Consider the following 20,683-nt stretch of genomic DNA (forward strand, 5'->3'; position numbering starts at 1 on the left):
ATCGTGTCCCTTTCTGTTTACCGAACCATCGAAAGAGATAGCTCTGCACATACATCCTCACAATCACAATATAACGCTGTCACTTTCGAATCTTCCATCCGATGTTGATTGCAGGCTTTGCATGTGTACGAACGGGGTCCGTTCCGTGCCTGATGACTGCCGTAATCATCTTCATATTTTGCTGTCTGCGAAAGACCCTAGCTGATGACCTCACTTAGAAGCAAACAAAACAAGAAAATCTTATCCCTGATGGTGACACTACAGCTGCAATTGAATATTGCCTTTGAACGCATCAAGTTACAGATTTATAATTCACTCAGTACATAAATACATTAACGGTTTGAACAATCCCATGAAAGTTTGCTATTGTATAAATCATCACACACAGTCCACGCCAAAGAAAGAGCAAGCTACTGATCCAAGCAATTGGAAACAAAAAATCTCATCCCTGATGGCGACACCACAGCTGCAATGAAGATTGATTCTGAACGCATCAAGTTATAGAGAGAAAGACGCTTTCCCATCTTCTTAACCCGAAATGAAGGGGTGCCACCGAAAAGAGATCCAGTGGAGATGGGTGGGCCTGTAGCTCAGAGGATTAAACCACATGGCTACTAAACACGGTGTCGGGGGTTCGAATCCCTCCTCGCCCACAGCCTTCCAAAGGGGGAAGGGCCTTTACTTTCCCCTTGAGGAAATCATGATCGGGATAGCGGACGAATTCACTCAGTAGATAAATACATCAACGGTGTTGACCAATCACATGAAAGTTCACGATTGTATAAATCATCCCATACAGCCCTCGCCAAAGCGCGAGCAAGCTACTGATCCAAGAAATTGGGATAAAAGGTACAGTAACAAATCAGCAGCCACGGTTCTACTACATGCTAAACAGCACTTTCATTTGCTTCCAGGTGTCTTCCTGAGCCACAATAACTTCAACAACATACAACAACACAAAATGGCATCCCAAACTATTTTGGGGATGGCCATCATTTAGGAGCACCAGCCTTTTGATGGTCGGCTACTCCAATAAAGTGACTTTATTCACAAGCCAACTTGGTGTCGAAGCTGCTCAGGGAGAGGGCAAAGGCCTGGAAGGCCGAGAGCGGGTAGCGGAAGTCCATGGTGAACATATCCTTCGCAACCTTGCCAAACTGCAGTATCACCTTATCGTGCTCCGGTGGAGGTGTTGGAGCAGGGTGTGGCGGAGTTGGGGCTCCAGCAGCAGGTGGTGCGGCAGCAGTGAGCTGGAAGTTCTTCACAGAAGCGACAGTCACCCGGCCGCGGAAGTTGAGGCACCAGCACTGCAGCTGCTCATGCCATCTTGGAGCCTTATTGTGGAGGATCAAAGGCTTGTCCGTGCTCTCATCATCGTCACTCAATGTCTGCCCTCTGATCCCTGAGCCAACTCCACTTAAGATGTCAGAGAACCGGGCACTGCTGAAACGCACAGAATGCTCCGCAATGGACGATTTTGAGATCGACATGCCACTGAAAGATTCGTCTAGGGAGCGGGAATGTGTGAGGTCCGGTTGGCAAGGGACACTTCCACCAGCCTCAATGGATGAGGCAGGGATGGACTGCATTACACAGTGCATCCGCCTAGGACCTCGGGTTCCCAAAACATTCAGCTCATAGGAGACCTGGGCTATGCTGTATGTGCTGCAAGGAACCTTAGCCGACCCCTTCTTGGAGTAGAATCTGCGGCTTGCTTTCCCTGACTGTGAAACACCACTTGCATTGTATGGAGGCTGGGTGTCATACATTACAAACTTGGTGCCAAGGAAATTTGACCTACAAAATGGTATAGCAAGAACCCAACATATGTCAGATTATAATGCAGTAAGGTTTTGAAATAACGCTAAAGTTTATTCAAGTTCGTACCTCATTTTCCCAATGTATGTGTTACTAGACCTAGATATATTGTCAGCGTTCATAGAAATTATATATTCTGTACATGTTGCATGGACAATCCTTTTTGCTGATAGAAGGAATTTGCCATTTTCTACAAGCACAGCTGTAGAAAAGAAAAATTAGAACATGCTAAGATAATAATATGGTAAAGAAATAAATGTAGACACGCGAGAAATAAATATATTTGCATTTGCAGAATATGGAGACCAACAGTCTGACAGATAAACACCAGTCTGATGCAAATAATTCAGGACAAAGAAGAAAGGGGTTCTAAGAGATGGACTAGTCAGTCGTGAGAATAGAAAACTCTAGCAAATCAATAAAAGCTTCACAGGAGTACAACAGACACAACTTGCAGCAATGTAATCGTATGGTGTATATATACAGTGGGCTTCGTATGTGCATAGCCATCCCAGCTTGTTATGTACAGTCGTACAGATATAATTACTAGCTCAATAAATGAGCCTTACTACAGATTAACATATTAGATTTTCTCAACTTGTCAAATGAATTTGCTCATTGGCTTTGCCACAGCTCTTGGGTGAGCTTTGCCTTGGGAAGAACAGGGACCTGTTTGTGGGGGAGCAGCACTATGGCCGGATAAGATTTGAATTCATATTTTGAAGTCTGTTGACAAGGAGTACCGCTACTGGAGTCTCTGCACGAGCATATAGATTTTAACAAATAAAAGGACATCTATTGGAGTCTTTTCACACCACGGACGTGTGCAATTTTCGCCAAAATTTGGGGACATCTATCGGAGTCTCCGCATAGGCATACAGATTTTTTACAAAAATTTTAAGATGATCCCACGTGTACGCAGAGGGAAGGTGGTGGAAAGACTACAGATGTAGATATTTGATATCGTAAACATACTATATGGAATTGGTCAAATGGTTCTAACAAAAAATGAAGAGACATTCCAGACCCCTAGTAAACATTACTCATTTTCAGAAATCAAAAGAAACGATTGATTGTGGGGGAGGGGGTAGGGGAGGATGGGGTTAAGACCTAGTATCAAGGAAACTCTGATTTGTATAAGCTAAGAATGAAGGATATTGCTACGTGGCGGCGCCGCATAACCGTGAACCCGTGCGGCGGCTGATACCACTGCGTCCCAAGCGAGCCGCGCACAAAAGGTCGCACGAAAGCCGCGAAACGCGCTGCCCTCATGTTGTGCTTTCAATATCAGCCAGCACCTTTTCTTCCTAGCGACATGCAGTGGCAGTCACAGCTATCCCTTGCTGAATAAAATATGAGAGCATTACCGAGGATGAGCTGCAATAGAATTATAAGAGTACTCCATGTAGTATCTGTTCATAAGTTTCATTTCCTTTGACATTTTGCATGGCCATTTACTACATGTCTACAAAAAAATGGAACGATGTCAAAAAACACACTCTCTCTCATCAGCATAATTGCCTGATCAATTCGGCATAGTTGCCAGATTTACTAGCAAGATTAGTTTAGACCGCGTGGCAGGTTTAGTTGTTCAGATTGCCATATTATTAAGTTCATCGCTGCCTTATTAATTAGGCCTGATTGCCACATTTAACTGTTAATAATGATCATATTAACTAGGTTTTGTAGTTACCAGATTAATTGAGCATAATTTCAGGCTGACAACACGGGATTGCCAGATTAATTAACCCCATAAGGGAGGGAACGCATTAATGAATCTCATCAGCTGTCATCACGCCGTGGAGCCCTTCTTCCTCTCCCCGAGTAAACCACCGCAATGTCCAGGACCCCTCATAGCAATTCCTCGATGTAATCGTCAGAACGCACCGCTGGTGCCTCCTCGCGTGGCGGCAGCCTCCGCCGATGGTGCTTTTTCGTGCGACGGTGGCCTCCAACGCTGCGGTGTACACGGCGACCTCGCAGCTCGGTGGCGGTTTCCTCCTCACTTCAATCTCCGGCGCAGCGCTCTTGCGGTGGTGACTTTAGAGAGAGGGGGATTGCGTGGTCAGGACGGTAAGGATAAGATGAACCGGTTGCATGTGGGGTTGCACGACGTGCTCTATAGGGACACGATGCCTTTTCACGAATCGGGATGAACTGCCGCACAAAGGACCAAACCATGCGGCGCTTCTCCTTATATTTTCCCAAGAATGAAATATATCAATGTTACTGGGTAAAATATGTAATTCTGCACACAAGCCTGCCAAGCTAGAGGTAACCAGGTAGATGATGAAAAAACAACTTCCTTTGGGATCCAATAAGACATACACACAACTGCATACACATGTTAGCTAAACACTCTGACACACTTACACCTCCAATATCTATGCAAGGACTATATATATATGCATATTTGTTGATTTGCGTTACTTACATAAGCATAACATCAGGACAGTATTTTGCATTTTTACGAAACCATAAGCTTGAAGCACGCACAACTGCATATCAGTTTTCTTAATTGTATGTACATACAATACAACATAGAGCATATGAGAGTACAACAAAACATACCTGAGGTAAGACTGAGGTACAGGTAGTAGATTTGGGTAGATCTATCCCTCTTAATAAAGCACTGCATAATTCCATTCCGAGGGCCAGGCTGTACAAGGATGAAACAACATGCTTTTATTAGGACCCAGCAGAAAGCTGAATACACTGTGCACTCCAAACATTAGTCATAGGTTATTCATTAACATTAAAGAATTGATATTGCCAGTGAAGGATAACATGATAGATAGCGATCATATAACTTTATCAATACCTGCTTGAGGGAGTCAAGAAAAGTGATCTTTCCACAAAACTCTGGTTTTTGTACAATATCTTTACACATCTCTCTCCATGTTCTGCAGACGCCTGCACAAGCAACAACATTCTTCCTACAAGGCCATGTAGCCTCACTAGTCTCCAACCTCTCAATCACATCTCGAAGCAATTCAGGAGGCAAGTTAGCCCAGCAGCTGCTCTGGACTACAGGAACTAGAACTGGGTCATGCAATTCATGGACAGCACCATGAGATTTACCTCCGCGATGGCCCAGAAGCCTGTTCTCAAATCCTCTCCGAGATAAGCTCCCAAATCCATCCCTTACATCACGGACAATACTACGGAATGACATCTACCCCAAATTCCAAGATATCAAGAGCACTGGTGTGTAACACAAGCGATCTCCAACTGGCGAACACTATCATTCCAATTAACAATAGCCAACTCAAACTCTCTTAACCATTAATGAAAGAACCTGCATCACAAAAATAGTAAGTAACCAATTAGGTTTGCATCAGGAACTGGAGCTTACTGTAATTTACGTTAGTATTCAGACAATTGAGTGATAAAGGATATACTCCCTCCATCCAATATGTAAGGCATGTAAGAAGTTTTGCACGAAAATTAGCGGAAGGTAATTTAGACTCTTTTGCCCCTGCGTAGTGTGATTGCCCATAGAATCTGATACACTAAGCCATAATGAGGAGCGTAACTAGCGGGGTGTGCATGCTGTTGTTTCCATCTCCGTTCGTCTCTTGATTGCAGGCTTGCAGCTGATTCCTTCCTACTAGCGCGAACGCAAAACTATTTTTTTGTGTAGCATCACCTTTCATTTGGAAACCGATCGTTGGCAGCTGCATGCAGGAAGCACAATTTCTGGAGCGGAGAAGACGTAGCGCTGCATGCTCGGGAGGGTAGAAATGGAACAATGAGCCAAAATCTGCTAATACGCCTTACATTTTGGGAAAAATAGAGGAGGCTTACACGCCTTACATATTGGGATGGAGGCAGTATATTATACTATTACATTAACTCTGCTAATCAACAATCAATCATACTTCAGTCAATTGAGTGGGAAATGAAATAACATTTTTTAGAATAAACAGTTTGGTTTACCACTTTTGACTTTAAACATATAGGAGTATTAGGAAAAGCGGGAAAAGTAAGCCAATGCCAAACCTAGCATACTCTCACATCTATAAATCCCGCCCACATACCCGCAGAAAATATCTTCGGAAAGACTTATAGGACATTGCCACTTAGAAAGAAACACTGTTAGCTTCCAAATTACTCGCTTGAGTATCAAACGAATAGATAGCTCGAGCACCACAGTTTTTCAACAGCCCACACCGTCTGGGCAAATTCCGCAGGTTGAAGTAGCCATAACTAGAGAGTAAAGATGTACTTGTCCACCCGTATGAGCATCCCAGCACCTCAATTTACTAACAATAGCAGCCTAATTTTTTTTTACTACAGATAGTATGGGCAGAACCCCATTCACAGGCACTAAACAAATATACCTATGGCGTACAACAATAGCAGGCAGAACAAATGTAACAAGAAAAAGTAGAATCAATCATACATGAGACTCTAAGGACGAATTAAGATCTTAAAGAATAACACATCACGTGTACTACGTTGGCACCAAGACATAAAAAAAGAAAGATAAAATCCCTATATTTCACCGAGTTAGTTGTGGAACCACCACGGAAAAAGCTAGCATTCCTTCTTTCGAATTAGGTCAAGAAACCAGCTAGAGACGCCTCATCTCCACCAAATTAAGCTAAGCAAGTAACTGAAAAATCCCTCTTCTGAATCGAGATCGGCTAAAGCACGCTACCTCCTACCGAAACAGGTAAAAGAAATCCTCATCCCGGTCTCTCCAAAACCGGATGCGCGACAGCGCCGAACCCCAAAGAAGCCCGCACCAACCCACACCAAAGCACAAATCGGGAGGAGGCCACCGGCACGGATCCGGGGGACACGCACCTCGAAGCGGCGGCCCCGTCGCGGGAGGGTTCCGGAGCGCCGCTGGGTCCGGCGAAAAGGAGGGGGGAGGGGAGAGGCGGAGGGCGGCGAAGGAAGGAACAAGTTGTGGTGCTGGTGGCTGGGGCTGCTCTACTTTGGTTGGCCTCTTGCTTTCTTCCGTTACTCGTGCTCAGAGCAGAGCAAGAGCTGTCTCTGTTTTCAGTTTTCACTCAGAAAAAGGTACTGAGTAAGTGCTAACTCGTCGCATCTGGGCACGTGCCACACATGTCGAAAATAGCACGGCATGGCGCGACGCATTTTGAAGCGGGTCCGTTTAGATACGAAATTGATCGTTTTTTATCGCGTGTTCGTTTACACATGCGTGCATCAGTTGGATGGCGCATTTGCGCTTCCGCATGAACCGGGATGATTTAAACAACAAATTAACCAAGTTCAAAGTAGTCTCAGTTATTACATCCAAAATCTTAAAAGTCTACATGAAAAGAAGATGATATTGACATATGTGCATTGTTTTTATGGCCAGTCAATGTTCATTGATGCTCAATCAGATCCATCTGTAGACGTCTGGACACTTTCTCATCAGTGACTTTAACATTTATATACAAATAATGTTGCCAAGATAATGCCCAGAGATTGGCGCAACCATCTCACTTGGAAAACCCATTGGTGCTTATTGTGGTCATCAGGACGCTCGTTCTCAACGATCATGTTGTGCATGATCACGCAACTGGTCATCACCTCATGCATGGTCTTCAGTGACCATGTTCTTGCCACGTGACGGACAATTGCCCACCGAGATTGGAGCACACAAAATCCCCGCTCCACATCTTACCTGCAATTCTCTTGCATCTTGGCAAACCTCTTCGTCTTTTTCGAGTTTGGATTGCGGATAGTCTTCGCCAGTGTGGCTCAGTTAAGGTAGATGCCATCACCAATATAATATGGCTTGGCATATTCATTTCCATTGATCTCGTAGCTAACCCGGGGCCGGGGGCTTGGGAGTTTTGCCTAGCATAAGCCTGTTGAAAATAGGTGGTCGGTGCAACACATTGATATCATTATTGGAATCGGCCATGCCAAATAATGAATGCCAAATCCATAAATTTTGAGATATCACTGCTTCAAGAATGATAGTGCATCCCTCCGTATGGCCGTTGTACTGACCATGTCATCCAAATGGATAGTTCTTCCACTTCCAGTGCATGCAATCTATGCTGCCAATCATTCATGAGAACCCTCTACACTCGTTGATAGACAACAACCGTCTTGTATCCTCAACCGTTGGCTCCCTACAGTGATATTCTCCAAACATGGCAATCATAGCTCGGCAAAACCGGTACATGGACTTGAGGCAGGTGCTCTAACCCATTCGAAGATACTCATCGAATATATCAGCAGCTATTCCATAGGATAGCATGTGAATAGCTGCGGAACATTTTTGGTAGGAGGTTAAGCCTAGCGCACCTGTTGCATCGGGCCCGCATTGGAAGTACGGGTCGTAGTCTCTGACGCCCCGTAGAATGACCATTAACAGGTCCCTTGACATCCTGTAGCGGCGTCGGAACATTTTTTCCGGGAACACCGGATTGGTGTGGTCGAAGTAGTCCTTGTGGAGCCACAGGTGCCCTTCCACTTTGTTGCGCGGCAGGGAGTGGCCCTTCACAGAGCCCCGGTGCATCGGCATCTGGCTGACATTGTGCTCGTGGAGGATGGAGACTGCAGTAGCAGCCATGGTCTGCATTGTGATCGGACTCTTCGTCGGAATAGGAGTCAATGACCTCACCGCGGAACTTGTCCAACATCTTCCACATGTCCATCTGCGTGGGTAGCAACTGTGGATCAATGGTCGCCCACAATAGCGCTCAAAAGATGAGTAAGAAACCTATCGACGCAATTGACATGACAGGTCGTGGGCAGCGAGGCCGGGCAGCGCAAACGGCAGATGTTTGGTCCCCAAACACGCGACAAGTGCGCCCCATAACCTACCCGACTTAGATCTTGTTCTCTGGAGCGGCGAGGCTCGAGAAAACGACGTGTGCTGCAGCGGTGTGGCGGGCGGGGTTGGGGTGGTGGTGTTGCACTAGGGCAGCAAAGAAGAGAAAGAGGAAGCAAATCCGCACGGTCCATTTCGTTGTCCCTGACATGCAGGGCCGCGTAAGAAAAGGAGGATGCTCGGCGTGATCGTGCAGAGTACGCAGAGACGCAAACGTGCCGCATATTTGGGCCACGTTTCCATCTCCGCGGATGGTCCGGTCACTATGCGTCGCCCCGCTGGAACAGGGTGCACGCATTTTTTGACCGCGCAGACGCAAACGGTCGCTTGGCGTCCATTTACATCGCCCCGTTGGAAATGCCCTCAGCAAATATGAAGTCCTCCGATTTATATTACTTGCCACTAGTATAGATGTACCTAAAACTAAAATATGTCTAGATATATCTATATTAGTGGCAACTAATATAGATCGAAGGGAGTAATATGATATATATTTGTGTACTCTGTATTTTATTTATTTTATGGGCAGTGCTGAGCGTCCCCCGGGGATCCGAAATCAGATCCCCCGGGTCGCCAGCCGTCTGATCGAGTCAACGGATCACGCGCGTCCGTCCGATGTCCATCATCCACATGCCCCAGCTTGCATCGCATCTGAAAGCCATGGCTGGGAGTGGACGCCACCGGGGAGTACGCCGCCGGAGTGGACGACGCCGGAGTGGACGCAGCCGAGTAGACGCCACCGGGAAGGACGCCGTCGGAGAAGACCACTTGTAGCAGCGTCGGCGCCGTTTGTAGCAACGACAACGACCTTGTGTAGCAGCCATGGCGGCCTTCCGTAGCAGCGCCACCGACAACTTGTAGCAGCGCCGCCGGTAGCTTGTAGCAGCCTCGACCGGCGATTGTAGCAGCGCTGCCGGCCCCTCGTAGCAGCCTCGACGGCTGACTGTAGCAGCGCCGCCGATAACTTGTAGCAGCCTTGATGGGTGATTGTAGCAGCGCCGCCGGCCACTCGTAGCATCACCACCCGTAGCTTGTAGCAGCGCCGCCGGCCATTTGTAGCAGGGCGCACAAGCAATTGTAGCAAGGCAGACGGACGATTGTAGCAGCATCGCCTGACAGCTTGTAGCAGCGGCGGCGGAGATAGAATTCCTCCGAGGTTGAGAGGGGGTGGCCGGAGCTAGGCGAGCAGAGATGAGGTTGAGAGGGAGGCGCGCCGGCTTGGAACGCACCGATGGCGGCGGCGCGGAGGCCGGCCATGAGCCCGGTGGCGGCGCGTCGCCCTACCGGCGGGGAGGAAGAGAGCTGGGCCGGCCAGGCGGGCCAGCGGCGCGGGGGACGGAGCAGAACTCCAGGTTGTCGTCCTGCTCGTGCGGAGAAGAAGAGTGCGCGGTGGGGAGGAGATGGGGAACGAACGGAGGAAAATTCTCCTCAGACGATAAGGTGGGCCTCACCTGGGCACGTGGTGGTCGGTCGCAGGACACGCGTCCGCGGATGGACCCGGACGATCCAAGACGTAATCCCCCGGGGAACAGCAGCGTTTCCCTTATTTTATATTGTAGATGTTGATGCTTTTTTTCCCAATAATCTCGGTTACATAGTTGGACTTATGAAAAACTAATACACACGTTAAATGGTTTTATTTATGATGTTAAAATATATTTCTGATTAAGAGTATGTGATGTCGAGAATATGTCTCTTGGCCGTGCCGCATCTCAACCACTGAATTTAATCTTTCAGCAAAGCTATTGCTTAATTTGACTTGAATTCTGTCAACGATCGCCACTAAGAATACAGTGATGAAAATTATACTCCATCCACTCCAGATTAGTTGTCGCGGATTTAGTATAAAGTTGTACTAAATCAGCACAACTAATATGGAACGGATGGAGTAGTGGTTAGAACTTGCTAAAGGCCTTTTTTATTGATAAAGGAATTTAAAAGCAAGAAAAAGTTATATGAAGGACTCTGGAAACAAGAAACAGGAAAACCCACAAAAATACAGAGAAGTATGGTAGAATTGCACCAGTACTCAACTCTCCAAAATGATTTGGTAACAAGCAAGCTGTTATTTCAACACAACAGAATATCTAAAAACTCACAGCAGAATACACCTCTAGAATGCTGCATTCCCAATTATTGCAACAATCAGTTGCTTTTCAAATGCTGACGGATCACTCTCCTACCCCAGGAACCGGCAACTTTCATGAGCAGAAAAACAGCACTATAAATGTACATAAGACCGTGCCTCCTCTCCTGCATGCTTCATGTCTGTTTTGCCTTCAGGATACCGCAAAATCAACTCCGAACAAATATAACATCAAAATGCAGACGCCAAATAATGTGTGCGGAGTTGCGGCGGTAACTAACGATGACCGGCATGACCTTCTGACCTGACTTCTAGCACTAATCCATAGTTAGCAAAAAGTCTACACCTTGACTAGAAGGTAGAAAAGGAAAAAAATAAAATTGAAGCATTTCAAGTTCACAGAACAGACCAAGCCCAGTAGTACAAATGATGTTACAGCTACCAGAGGCAGTAAGAAGATTCCTGAACCAAAGTCCAATACTCCGATGCATCGAATTGGTCTTCAAGGTTCTTCGTTGAATATCCAATCTTGTAAAAAGCGCAGTCGGCCTGAAACAACAGAAAGGAGTGATATCAGCAAACAAAATCAACTGTGTACTAATTTCTATCTGGTGAAAGCCTGAAAGGATGAAGTTTTTTTTTCTTTTTTTTGAATGATCCATTGCTAGTTCAGCAACCTCCACCACCTTAATTATATCGTTGTAAACTGCCATGGTGCCAAACGGATACATGATAAGACTATTACGCAATATGAATTCCAAAGGGCCAAATAATATCTCCATGGAAGGCAATCTAACAAATCGAATGAACTTGAAACACAGAGATTTTTTAATGCTTTGGTCACTCACCCTCAAAGGAAAATTGACAGCAAACAAGCTTAAAATTCAGACTACCATACCACAATAAAGTATCCTGTTTAGTGGTTAACCGTGATGAGACAACCAGTCTATCAGTGATGAAAGGAATTAAAACTAAACTTCGAGTACGTTTTATGTAGCAGCATGTTCTTGGCTTCTTGCAACCTAATAAATCAAAAACATGTGGTTTGCAGTAGAACAAATAATGGTAGCCCAGGGAGTTGATACACTTACTGTGTGAACCTAAGCACTGAAGACAAAAGTAAGAACAGTCATCCATTTCGTACATAAGCTGAAACATGATATTTGGATACTAAAACCCTATTAAGTGCCAAACTGACACTGCAGTAGCACAGGAACACTGAATCAGGGCAGTATCACTATAGGTGGTGCAGTTGCTACCCGTCATTGTCTGCATTCTGTACCTAATTCTGCTATTCACTAGTTATGTATCACCCAGGTACACCATATACATGAAAATAGTCATTATGGATACTGTTAGTGTAAATGACTCACAAGTAGATGATCTAACTGATACTCTCCTTATTTATGTAAAACTCTTAATGTACATCTGCAAAGTAATCTCACAAATCACAAATATCACATTAACTAAAACATGATACTGATGCATATAGTTCTCCGCAAAATTTGAATCATCTACAAAGCTTTGGAATATAAATATGAAGTGCAGATTATATCGATAAGAAAAAGCACTAGTAGCACCAAGTAGAAGCAAGTCAAAGTGATGAATATCAAGAACTTTGAAGCTTACCGTATTGGAAACCAAAGCTTTGATCAAACAAAAAATCATGCATGATTTTCATTGGCTTTTAGCTTAAGCTCTAGCTCCTTGTGTCTTAGCTGAAGTTCCAAACGCTTAGTCTCAAGCATCATTTGTTCATTCTCCAACGCCATCCTTTCAATTTCCCTATCCTTCTTCTTCCTAAACCTCTCCCACTTGAGACGTTGCTTTGTTAGTTCCAGTTCCTGTACTTCAATCTGCAAGCGACGTTTCTGAAGCTCTACTGCTTGTGAAGCCAAGTCCTTCAGCCCAGAAGACAAGTTGGTTCCATCCGGACAAACTTTGTTGATATCCAATGTGATGCTATGGGGATCAAACCTCCCACTATTATCATTTGAGCTTGGGCTGACAAAACCTACATCACCATGATCCACCGCATGACACATTCTTTTCTTCATGGACGTACCCCTTGTATTGGTATGAACTGTGTGATGCTCTTCATCATGCTCCTCGTAATCAGAATCTGCACTGTGCTCATCTTCTTCGGCATCTCCACTTGCATCCCTCCTCAGATCATGCTCTTCTTTACATCTAAGAGCAACCTGTAGTGAGTGCTGAAGTGCGAGATCTTCAGGTAAATTCACGCGGTTGTTGTTATGATAGGAACACATCTCTTCATAGAATAAGTGCTTAGAGTTCATTATCTTCCTTGCATCTTCTTTCATCTTATCAGAAAGATTATTCATGCGATCAAGAAGTGCTGGGTTGTCCACAATAGTGCAAGCAGTGCCACGACCAAGGATATCCGTAAGCCTTTTATATCTCTTGTTGAGGTCATTGAACTTATCCTCGCACTGCTGCGGTGACACACTGCACCCCCTTTCGCCCATGACCTTTGATATTGCTTTCCATTTGCCCTTCTTCTGCATTATTGTAATGTTCCTCTTCCCGCTGCTCGGATCAGCCCCAGGATCCTCCCCCGTGTAAGATGCTGCGGTGATCAAAAGTTTAACCATGGAACCTGTCCACTTCATCCGATGCCATGCAGAGCCTTTCTTGCCTTTGCCGCTATGGGTATCAGTCTCCTCGGTCATATCATGCTCCTCATCATCACTGACAGAGTTCTTCGAGTGATGACTGCGGTGGTGGTGGTGATCATTTTTTCCATGTTCTCCAAACTGAAGTCCAAGGTTATCAGGTTCTGTAGCCTGGTTGATAGGCATTGTGAAATTCCCTGGCATCTGAGATTGGCTGAATATCTGTTTTCCTGAGTTTGGAGCATGCATTTGCATGGAGCTACCATGCACATTCAAGCTACCATAAGGAGTTCCTTGCATCGTGTTTCCAGGGGGTAGGTTAGTGCCTTCCATTTGCCCAAAAGGATCACCCAGACGGTTGTACTTGTTAATACCATACAAAGGTACAGAAGGTACGACAAGTCTTCACTTCGATATCACCCTGCATAGTAATTTGGGCAGATTATCAAAACCCCTTCACATATATAATTGCACATCTGTATGTTTCTAAATGTTAGCACACAAATAGATACAGGTTGAATCTCATTGGGAACGCCTGAACCATACCGGTAAGGTTACTTCTGAACACACTCAAGTCCCACATCATTTTAGATTTAATACACTAGCATTGAACGAATGAAACCATGTAGGCTATCATTCCTATGATATCACAATTCATATCCACGTGCTGGAACGGCGATAATCGCAAAAGCAATTAAACAAGCGTTTAAAAATACAGTACTTTCAAGTTCACCAAATTAAGCAACCAGGACGAAGAATAGAATTTGCACTGTTAACCTGATTTGTTAGTGCGGTAGCAGCTAACTAATCATGTGGTGCTAGCAAATGTCCTGCTTCAGCGAAGCATTCATTGACAGGAAACTGGAACTCAAGGCTTAAGCGGGAATCGTCTATATTGTCTAACATAAGATAGCACTGGCCTCCATAGGAGAGTGAAGAAAACACCTAATCCAGTAATTCTCCAATAGCACCCACTGAACACACCAAGCAAGCATCCAATTTGCGTAGCACCCAGGATTTACAGTAGAGGACATAAATCTCCAGACCAAAATCACACCACGTATGCTCGCATCAGCTGCCCAGAGCACACATCCAGGAACATCACAAATCAATCCTGCGCATGGCACCTCCAAGATCCAGCGCAGGTCTGATTCCTTCCGGGGTCAAGGGGACAAATTAAACGGGCCCTTGACCTGATTCGGCAGACCACATCAGGCTTCTGTAACCGGGTCAGAAAAAAGAAAGAGCTACGAAGCTTCTAACCAATCCAAGATTTCAGCGATACGAGGGAACAACGCAATGGACAGAGAAACAAGAACTTGAGAAGGTGGGGCTTTATCCCCCTCCAAACAGAACAAAATCAATCATCCGGGCCGGAAAACTATAAGGGGAAAAGGAGACTCACGGCCGAGGTCCGGCGGCGGCGCCAAGAGGAACCGCGACGGCGAGGACTGACAGTCTCCCACGGACCTCCAGCCTTCCCGGTTCCAGCTCTCTGTCTGTCCCTGTCCTGGTCGTCGTCTGTGTCGAACAGGGCCACACGAGGGGAGTGTGGGCTACTGGCTGGGCTGCGTGTTGTTCTGCACCGATGGATTTCGGTGGCTGCTCGATGACAGGTGGGGCATGGCACGGTGGGCCACAGATGTAAGCCTCGCTACGGGCGCACGAGGGGAGAGGTGTGCCGTTTGTGGCTCCCATGTTCTTGTTGCCTACTTGCATAGTTGGTACACGCGACTGGGCCCACCCTAAGCTCGCTTTTCACCAGTAACAACAAACTCAGCATCTGATATTCTGATCAATTCTAAAGGTTTGGTTGGATTGGAAGCGTTCAGAAAACAAAAGACTGAGCTTGGTTGGAACAGGAACAAATCGGAAAAATAAAAATAACAAGTTCCTAGACGTGAGAAGAAACATATGCGTATATGCGGTGATGATGTACCGGATACTATTTAGAACAAAATGACCCACACCCAGCCGCAAAGTTTGAATGGTACTGCTCGGTCCCGTCCTAATTAATTTTAGCTAAACAACTTTTCCAACCTTACCATGTGACATCTGGGATTTGACATCACCTTGGGACTGCACGATGGTTTGTATGTAGATGGGACACCCTGTCCAAGTGCATGGGAGAGAAGAGAGAGTGGTCCGCTTTATAGCACCGTACCATTTTGATTCGAAATACCGATGTGCAAGATCAATTTCAAAATGATTTCATCGAGGAGTGGTGGACATGGAATGGTCAACAATATTATATCATATCTATGTTTGTTGTATTTTTGAAAATATATTTATTGTACTGTTGGTGATCTATTTATTGTATTGTTGATGAACTATATGATGTATTGACAATGACTATTTGTTTGTGCTGTAATAATAAACTAATCTATTAATTATTGTTGTTTTTTTATGTTTGTGGAGGCATCAGTGTGCTGCATTTTACAATGCCTATTGACATAGGCATCCCAAATGGGCCTGCCGAATATAGTACCCGGGGTTTACTGAAGGCCCACTACCCGAAGAATAAGAAGATTCGAGAGCCCAAGATGTATTTAAGGAAAAGATGAGTTGTAATAGGAAGTGTTGTTTGTAATCTGGCGGGATGAGTTAGAAACCGTCTCGGACTCTGTAAACTTGTATAGCACGAATCCCTCGGCTCCACCTCCTATATAAAGGGGGAGTCGAGGGACGAAGAATCAATCGAATCATTGTCTGCAAACCCTAGTTTTCATAATCATCGAGTACTTTTCGGCTGAAACCTTCGAGATCTACTTACCCTCTACTTCTAACTAAACCCTAGCCTACAATCCATAGGCATTGACAAGTTGATACCTTGTCAATTGGCGCCGTCTGTGGGAATTAGAGGCGTAAGGAGCTGATCTCGATGGCACGCTCAAGATCTTCGACATCGTCAACTGCAAGCAACACAATGGATCGAGGTAAACAGATCGCTGCTGGTCTTGTCGATTTTGTTCCTCACCCACCCTCCCGTTTGGATGCATATGCGTATCTGGCGGAGCCCATGGAGATGACGTTCGGAAGGTTTCACTTTCGCGTCGAGAAGGAAGGATCGTATCGTGTCGAGATTCCGATTTCGTCGGGATCGTCGGTGGTCGATTCCGATTTTTCAAACTATGCATCGTCCATCGAGTCAGGAGAAGAAGAAACCTCGGCGACACGCTACGTCGGCACGTAACAAGAGAGAAACTCGCCAAGATCTTCAACGACATGTCGTTTGAGTCATCTGCGGACTCATATATAAGCGATGGCTCAAGCGATGTCGACGATTCACGACTTCGTCGACAAATCTCTCGACAGTGGGCAAGGTCCGCATCAATCTCAACGATGATGTCACCAAACCCAACGTAGATCCGAGTACAAAGTATCATCGATTTACGCCATTGAAGATCAAGAGGAAACATTCGAGGCTTTCGCCCGGGGAAATCCATACGTCGATCCCTCCAACTGCGACAAGGCCTCGGGCAACAAATACGTCGGGCCAGAGCCGCGAGATAGAGTTCAACTTTCACAAGCAGCGTGGACAGAGCTGCGAGAGCTATGAACGGCACGTAACCAATGGCTACCACAGCCACACTTAAGAATTGCAAGCATATCAATATAGGCTCGCACGCAGCCGCCAGGGAATTGGAAAACAGACAGTGAGTTAAACAGAGAAAGGAGGCAGCTTCGCATCCAACAGAGAAGGGCAGATCTAAGTCGACAATCTAGAACTACGGGTGATAGCCATCGGGAGGCGCGGAACAGAGCAAGATCAAGGCTGCAACACATACCCGAAGCAGAAAGAGAACACTTGGTCCAAAACCTCGACATGTCCTTTATGTCGATAGATACAAGAGGAAACATCATCCCTAAGACACCAGAGGCTGGGTATATGGCGACACATGCTTTTATCCTTGCATCTAAACCACCTCCGGGTGATCCAAGGGAAACAACGTATAATATGGCGGTAGCAGGAGTTGGAGCTATGGGGACGGCGTTTGTATCAACGCCTCCGAAGGAGCGGCAAGGCAAAATAGTCCACGACCCGGCGAAGCAACAGCGGCAAAGACTCGAAGGGCCAAGTGGAGCAAGAGACACAAGAGCACAAGCAAGAGTCGACAGAGCGCGGCAGAAAGGTAAGGGATCATCGGCAATCCCCGTAACTTAACGACGAAGATATGTGCGGCTTACCATGCTTCACGAGGAGAGTCCGAAAAACTCGAGTCCCCTCAGGATTCAAGTTACCCGATAATTTCAAGAAGTTCGACGGCCTTCAAGATCCAGAGGATTGGCTAGTCGACTATCTAGAGACGGTGAAGCTGACAGGAGGAACTAGGGCAACAGCCATGCAAAGCATCCAGGTGCACTTGAGTGGAGCCGCACGATCGTGGATAAAGAAACTCGCTCCAGGATCCATCGACACCGAAAGTTTCGAGGACGTGTTCGTCAAGAACTTCGCATCCACGTGCAAAAAGCCCGCGTCGTTAGAAGAGTTGAGAGCGTGTCGACAAAAGCCAGATGAGCCAATGAGAAAGTACATCCAGAGGTGGAATATCATCAAAAACTCGGCAGAAAATATATCTGACGAGAGAGCAATAGATGCGTTTGTCGCAGAGTCGTGCGTGGAGATTTTGTCGAGGACTTGGGAAGGACCAATCCAAAGACAAGATCCGCGTTAATGGAGATAGCAAATAAATGGGCAGATGGAGAAGACGCTGTCCACAACAAACGACACAGTCGCCGAGGAGGACCGCGGTCGAAACTATCAACCGAGGCGAAGATTTCCTCGGCAGTACCAGAACTACGACGCTCCAGGACAAATTTCGGCAGGTTTTCGAACAAATACAGGAGGAAGCAACAGAGATGATTACCAGAGAAGCAGTGAACAGCGAGGTGATAACAGAGATGATTCTCGCAACAGGCAAAATAGCGGGCCTAGGTTCCCAAGACCTTTCGTGTCCCCTGAAGAGATGATGAACGGACCGTGCCAGATGCACTTTTTCCTCGACAACAACGGCAAAAGACAACAGTGGCACTTGCGTAAGGACTGTCGAAATTTTCAAGCAATGTTGCGGTATGCAGAGAACGCTAATGCGCGAGCAAAGACAGAAATCCTCGAGAACCCGTAAGCGAGATTCACTTGCCGCCTCCTCCCGCGATTACATGCATTTACAATCGGCATCAGCTCGTAATAGCGGCAAAGACTCGCACCACCACCTTATGTTGATCCTAACTCCAATGGAGCAAGTGTCGATGATTCGAAGGGAAGGCCGTCCAATAGAGCTCGTAAAGTAATCTCACGACAGGTGTTTATGGCAGAGAAAATGCCTCCACCAACATTGAGTACCTTAATTGGTCAGGACAAGATATCGGCTTCACAATAGCAGATCATCCGCGGCAAGTCCCTCGACCAGGGCAGTCGGCACTTATTTTACCAAGCAGCTATCGCGGGATTTGATGTCTCTCGAGTGTTCATAGACGGCGGCAAGAGCTTGAACCTTATGTATGCAGATACATTGAGGAAAATGAACATATCCTTAGCAAACTTGAAACCAACGTACACAAGGTTCCACGGCATCACACCGGAGAAACCAAGCTATCCATTGGGAAAAATCAATCTTGACGTTCAGCTTTGGGACCCGAGAAAATTATAGAATCGAGAGGCTCGAGTGTGACGTCGTGGATTTTCCGTCGCAATATCACGCTCTGTTGGGACGACCAGCATATGCTAGATGTATGGCGGTGCCACATGATACATACTTGTTGTGGAGGATGCCTGGACCAAAAGGACCAATCACGGTCAAAGGAAGCTTCGCCTTAGCCGATAAGTGCGACAAGGATTTCCACCGGTTGTCGAAACTTTCGGGATGCAAGCTGAGTATTTGGCGTCAAAAGCATGACCGATTACGACGTACTCCCGTGACGTTGGAAGGCCAAACAAAGAATCAACTTTCGCACCGAGAAAATTCAAAAGAGGTGCAGATTCACCCGACAGACCCAAAAAAGACGACATCTATCGCAAACGACATGGATATCGCATAGGAAAGCGCGCTCGTCGAGTTCCTCCGTGAGCACCGGAAAATCTTCGCATGGTGTCCACCGACATGCCAGGAGTACCCAGGGAACTTGCCGAGCAACACCTAAACTTGGATCCACTAGCGAGACCAATCAAACAACCTTTGCGGCGTTTTTCGAACCAAACCGCAAAGCCATGCTGTCAGAAATCAATCGACTACAAGAAGCTGGTTTTATCAAAGAGATATTCACAGAAGCCACATGGGTAGCAAATCCTGTGTTGGTACCGAAGAAAAACACTAAGGTCCTTCGCATGTGCGTCGACTTTACGTGTCTCAATAAACATTGTCCAAAGGATCACTTTCCCCTCCCGAGGATCGATCAAATTATCGACTCCACGGCTGGATGTGAACGTCTTTCCTTCCTGGATGCATATTCTGGTTATAACCAGATCAGATTGAAAGAAGAAGATGAAGTAAAGACCGCGTTTATTACACCTTACGGCGTGTTTTGCTACAGAACAATGCCCTTTGGTCTAAAAAATGCGGGAGCAACATATCAGAGGATGATGCGAAGTGTTTGGCGACACAGATTGGGAAGAACGTCCAAGTATACATTGATGATGTCGTCATAACATCAAAAAAGGGGGCAACGCTGATAGAGGATCTCAAGGAAACCTTCGACAACCTTGATAAGTTTTGCCTCAAATTGAACCCGACGAAGTTTTATTTCTGCTTCCCAAATAGGAGAACTTGTAGGGTTCCTAGTCTCAGCAAGAGGGATTGAAGCAAATCCCGATAAAATACAAGCTATCGTAACAATGAGGAAACCAACAAAGTTGAAAGAAATACAACAGCTAACTGGGCGAGTCGCAGCTTTGAACAGATTCGTCGCGAGGCTGGGAGAAAAAGCGTTGCCATTCTACGCTTTGATAAAACAAGGAGACAAATTCCAGTGGAACGAAGAAGCCGACAGAGCTTTCGAGGATTTGAAGCGCACAATTTCGACACCACCAATTTTGGTGGCGCCAAAAGAAAGGGAACCTCTCCTGTTGTATATCGCAGCCACGCCCCAAGTGGTGAGCACGGTGCTAGTTGTCGAAAGGGAAGAAGAAGGAAAACTCCACGGCGTGCGAGGCCAAGATACTGTAAGTTTAAGTTTTATCGCCCTCAAAACAAAGGTATCCTCGCACCAAAAGATAGCATATGGAGTGTTCACGACAAAGACGAAAAATTGCGCCACTATTTTTCGGCACATCCGATCGTAGTGGTCAATGAAGCTCCTTTGTCAAATATATTGAACAACCCAGAAGCTACGGGTCGTGTC

At 46.0% G+C, this 20,683-nt stretch overlaps 2 protein-coding genes across 7 annotated transcripts; both read right to left on the reverse strand.

Annotated features, from left to right (window-relative positions):
* Nucleotides 1-719: 719 nt before the first annotated feature.
* On the reverse strand, nt 720-6,814 carry LOC127294254 (tubby-like F-box protein 13). Of its 2 annotated transcripts, none has more exons than XM_051324033.1 (5): nt 6,631-6,814; nt 4,640-5,116; nt 4,390-4,477; nt 1,888-2,020; nt 720-1,797 (listed from the first exon to the last, which is right to left on the reverse strand). In XM_051324033.1, exons 2-5 carry the CDS (start codon nt 4,991-4,993, stop codon nt 1,044-1,046), a joined length of 1,329 nt encoding a protein of 442 aa, XP_051179993.1. In that variant the 5' UTR covers nt 4,994-5,116; nt 6,631-6,814; the 3' UTR covers nt 720-1,043. The 2 variants fall into 2 exon arrangements, with proteins under 2 accessions (XP_051179993.1, XP_051179994.1); XM_051324034.2 differs by lacking the exon at nt 6,631-6,814 and adding an exon at nt 6,580-6,602.
* Nucleotides 6,815-10,620: 3,806 nt separating this feature from the next.
* Nucleotides 10,621-14,906, reverse strand: LOC127294256 (uncharacterized). Of its 5 annotated transcripts, none has more exons than XR_007846503.1 (4): nt 14,751-14,906; nt 12,339-13,766; nt 11,119-11,258; nt 10,621-11,013 (listed from the first exon to the last, which is right to left on the reverse strand). XR_007846503.1 is itself a non-coding variant. In XM_051324035.1 (3 exons), exon 2 carries the CDS (start codon nt 13,676-13,678, stop codon nt 12,374-12,376), a length of 1,305 nt encoding a protein of 434 aa, XP_051179995.1. In that variant the 5' UTR covers nt 13,679-13,766; nt 14,751-14,906; the 3' UTR covers nt 10,621-11,258; nt 12,339-12,373. The 5 variants fall into 5 exon arrangements, 1 of the variants encoding a protein (XP_051179995.1); XR_007846502.1 differs by having other exon boundaries at nt 10,621-11,017; XR_007846500.1 differs by having other exon boundaries at nt 10,621-11,020.
* Between the last annotated feature and the right edge of the window lie 5,777 nt (nt 14,907-20,683).

The sequence above is a fragment of the Lolium perenne genome, chromosome 4 (genome assembly GCF_019359855.2).
Source record: "Lolium perenne isolate Kyuss_39 chromosome 4, Kyuss_2.0, whole genome shotgun sequence".
Classification (NCBI taxonomy): Eukaryota; Viridiplantae; Streptophyta; class Magnoliopsida; order Poales; family Poaceae; genus Lolium; species Lolium perenne.

What these genes read in the sequence shown, in the direction of transcription:
- LOC127294254 (XM_051324033.1), bottom strand. Translation starts at nt 4,993, where the DNA reads ATGTCATTCCGTAGTATTGTCCGTGATGTAAGGGATGGATTTGGGAGC. An exon ending in GTACCTCAGTCTTACCTCAG is followed by an intron (nt 2,021 to 4,389) that starts GTATGTTTTGTT and finishes TCTTTTCTACAG; the next exon opens with CTGTGCTTGTAGAAAATGGC. An exon ending in ACATACATTGGGAAAATGAG is followed by an intron (nt 1,798 to 1,887) that starts GTACGAACTTGA and finishes ACCATTTTGTAG; the next exon opens with GTCAAATTTCCTTGGCACCA.
- LOC127294256 (XM_051324035.1), bottom strand. Translation starts at nt 13,678, where the DNA reads ATGGAAGGCACTAACCTACCCCCTGGAAACACGATGCAAGGAACTCCT.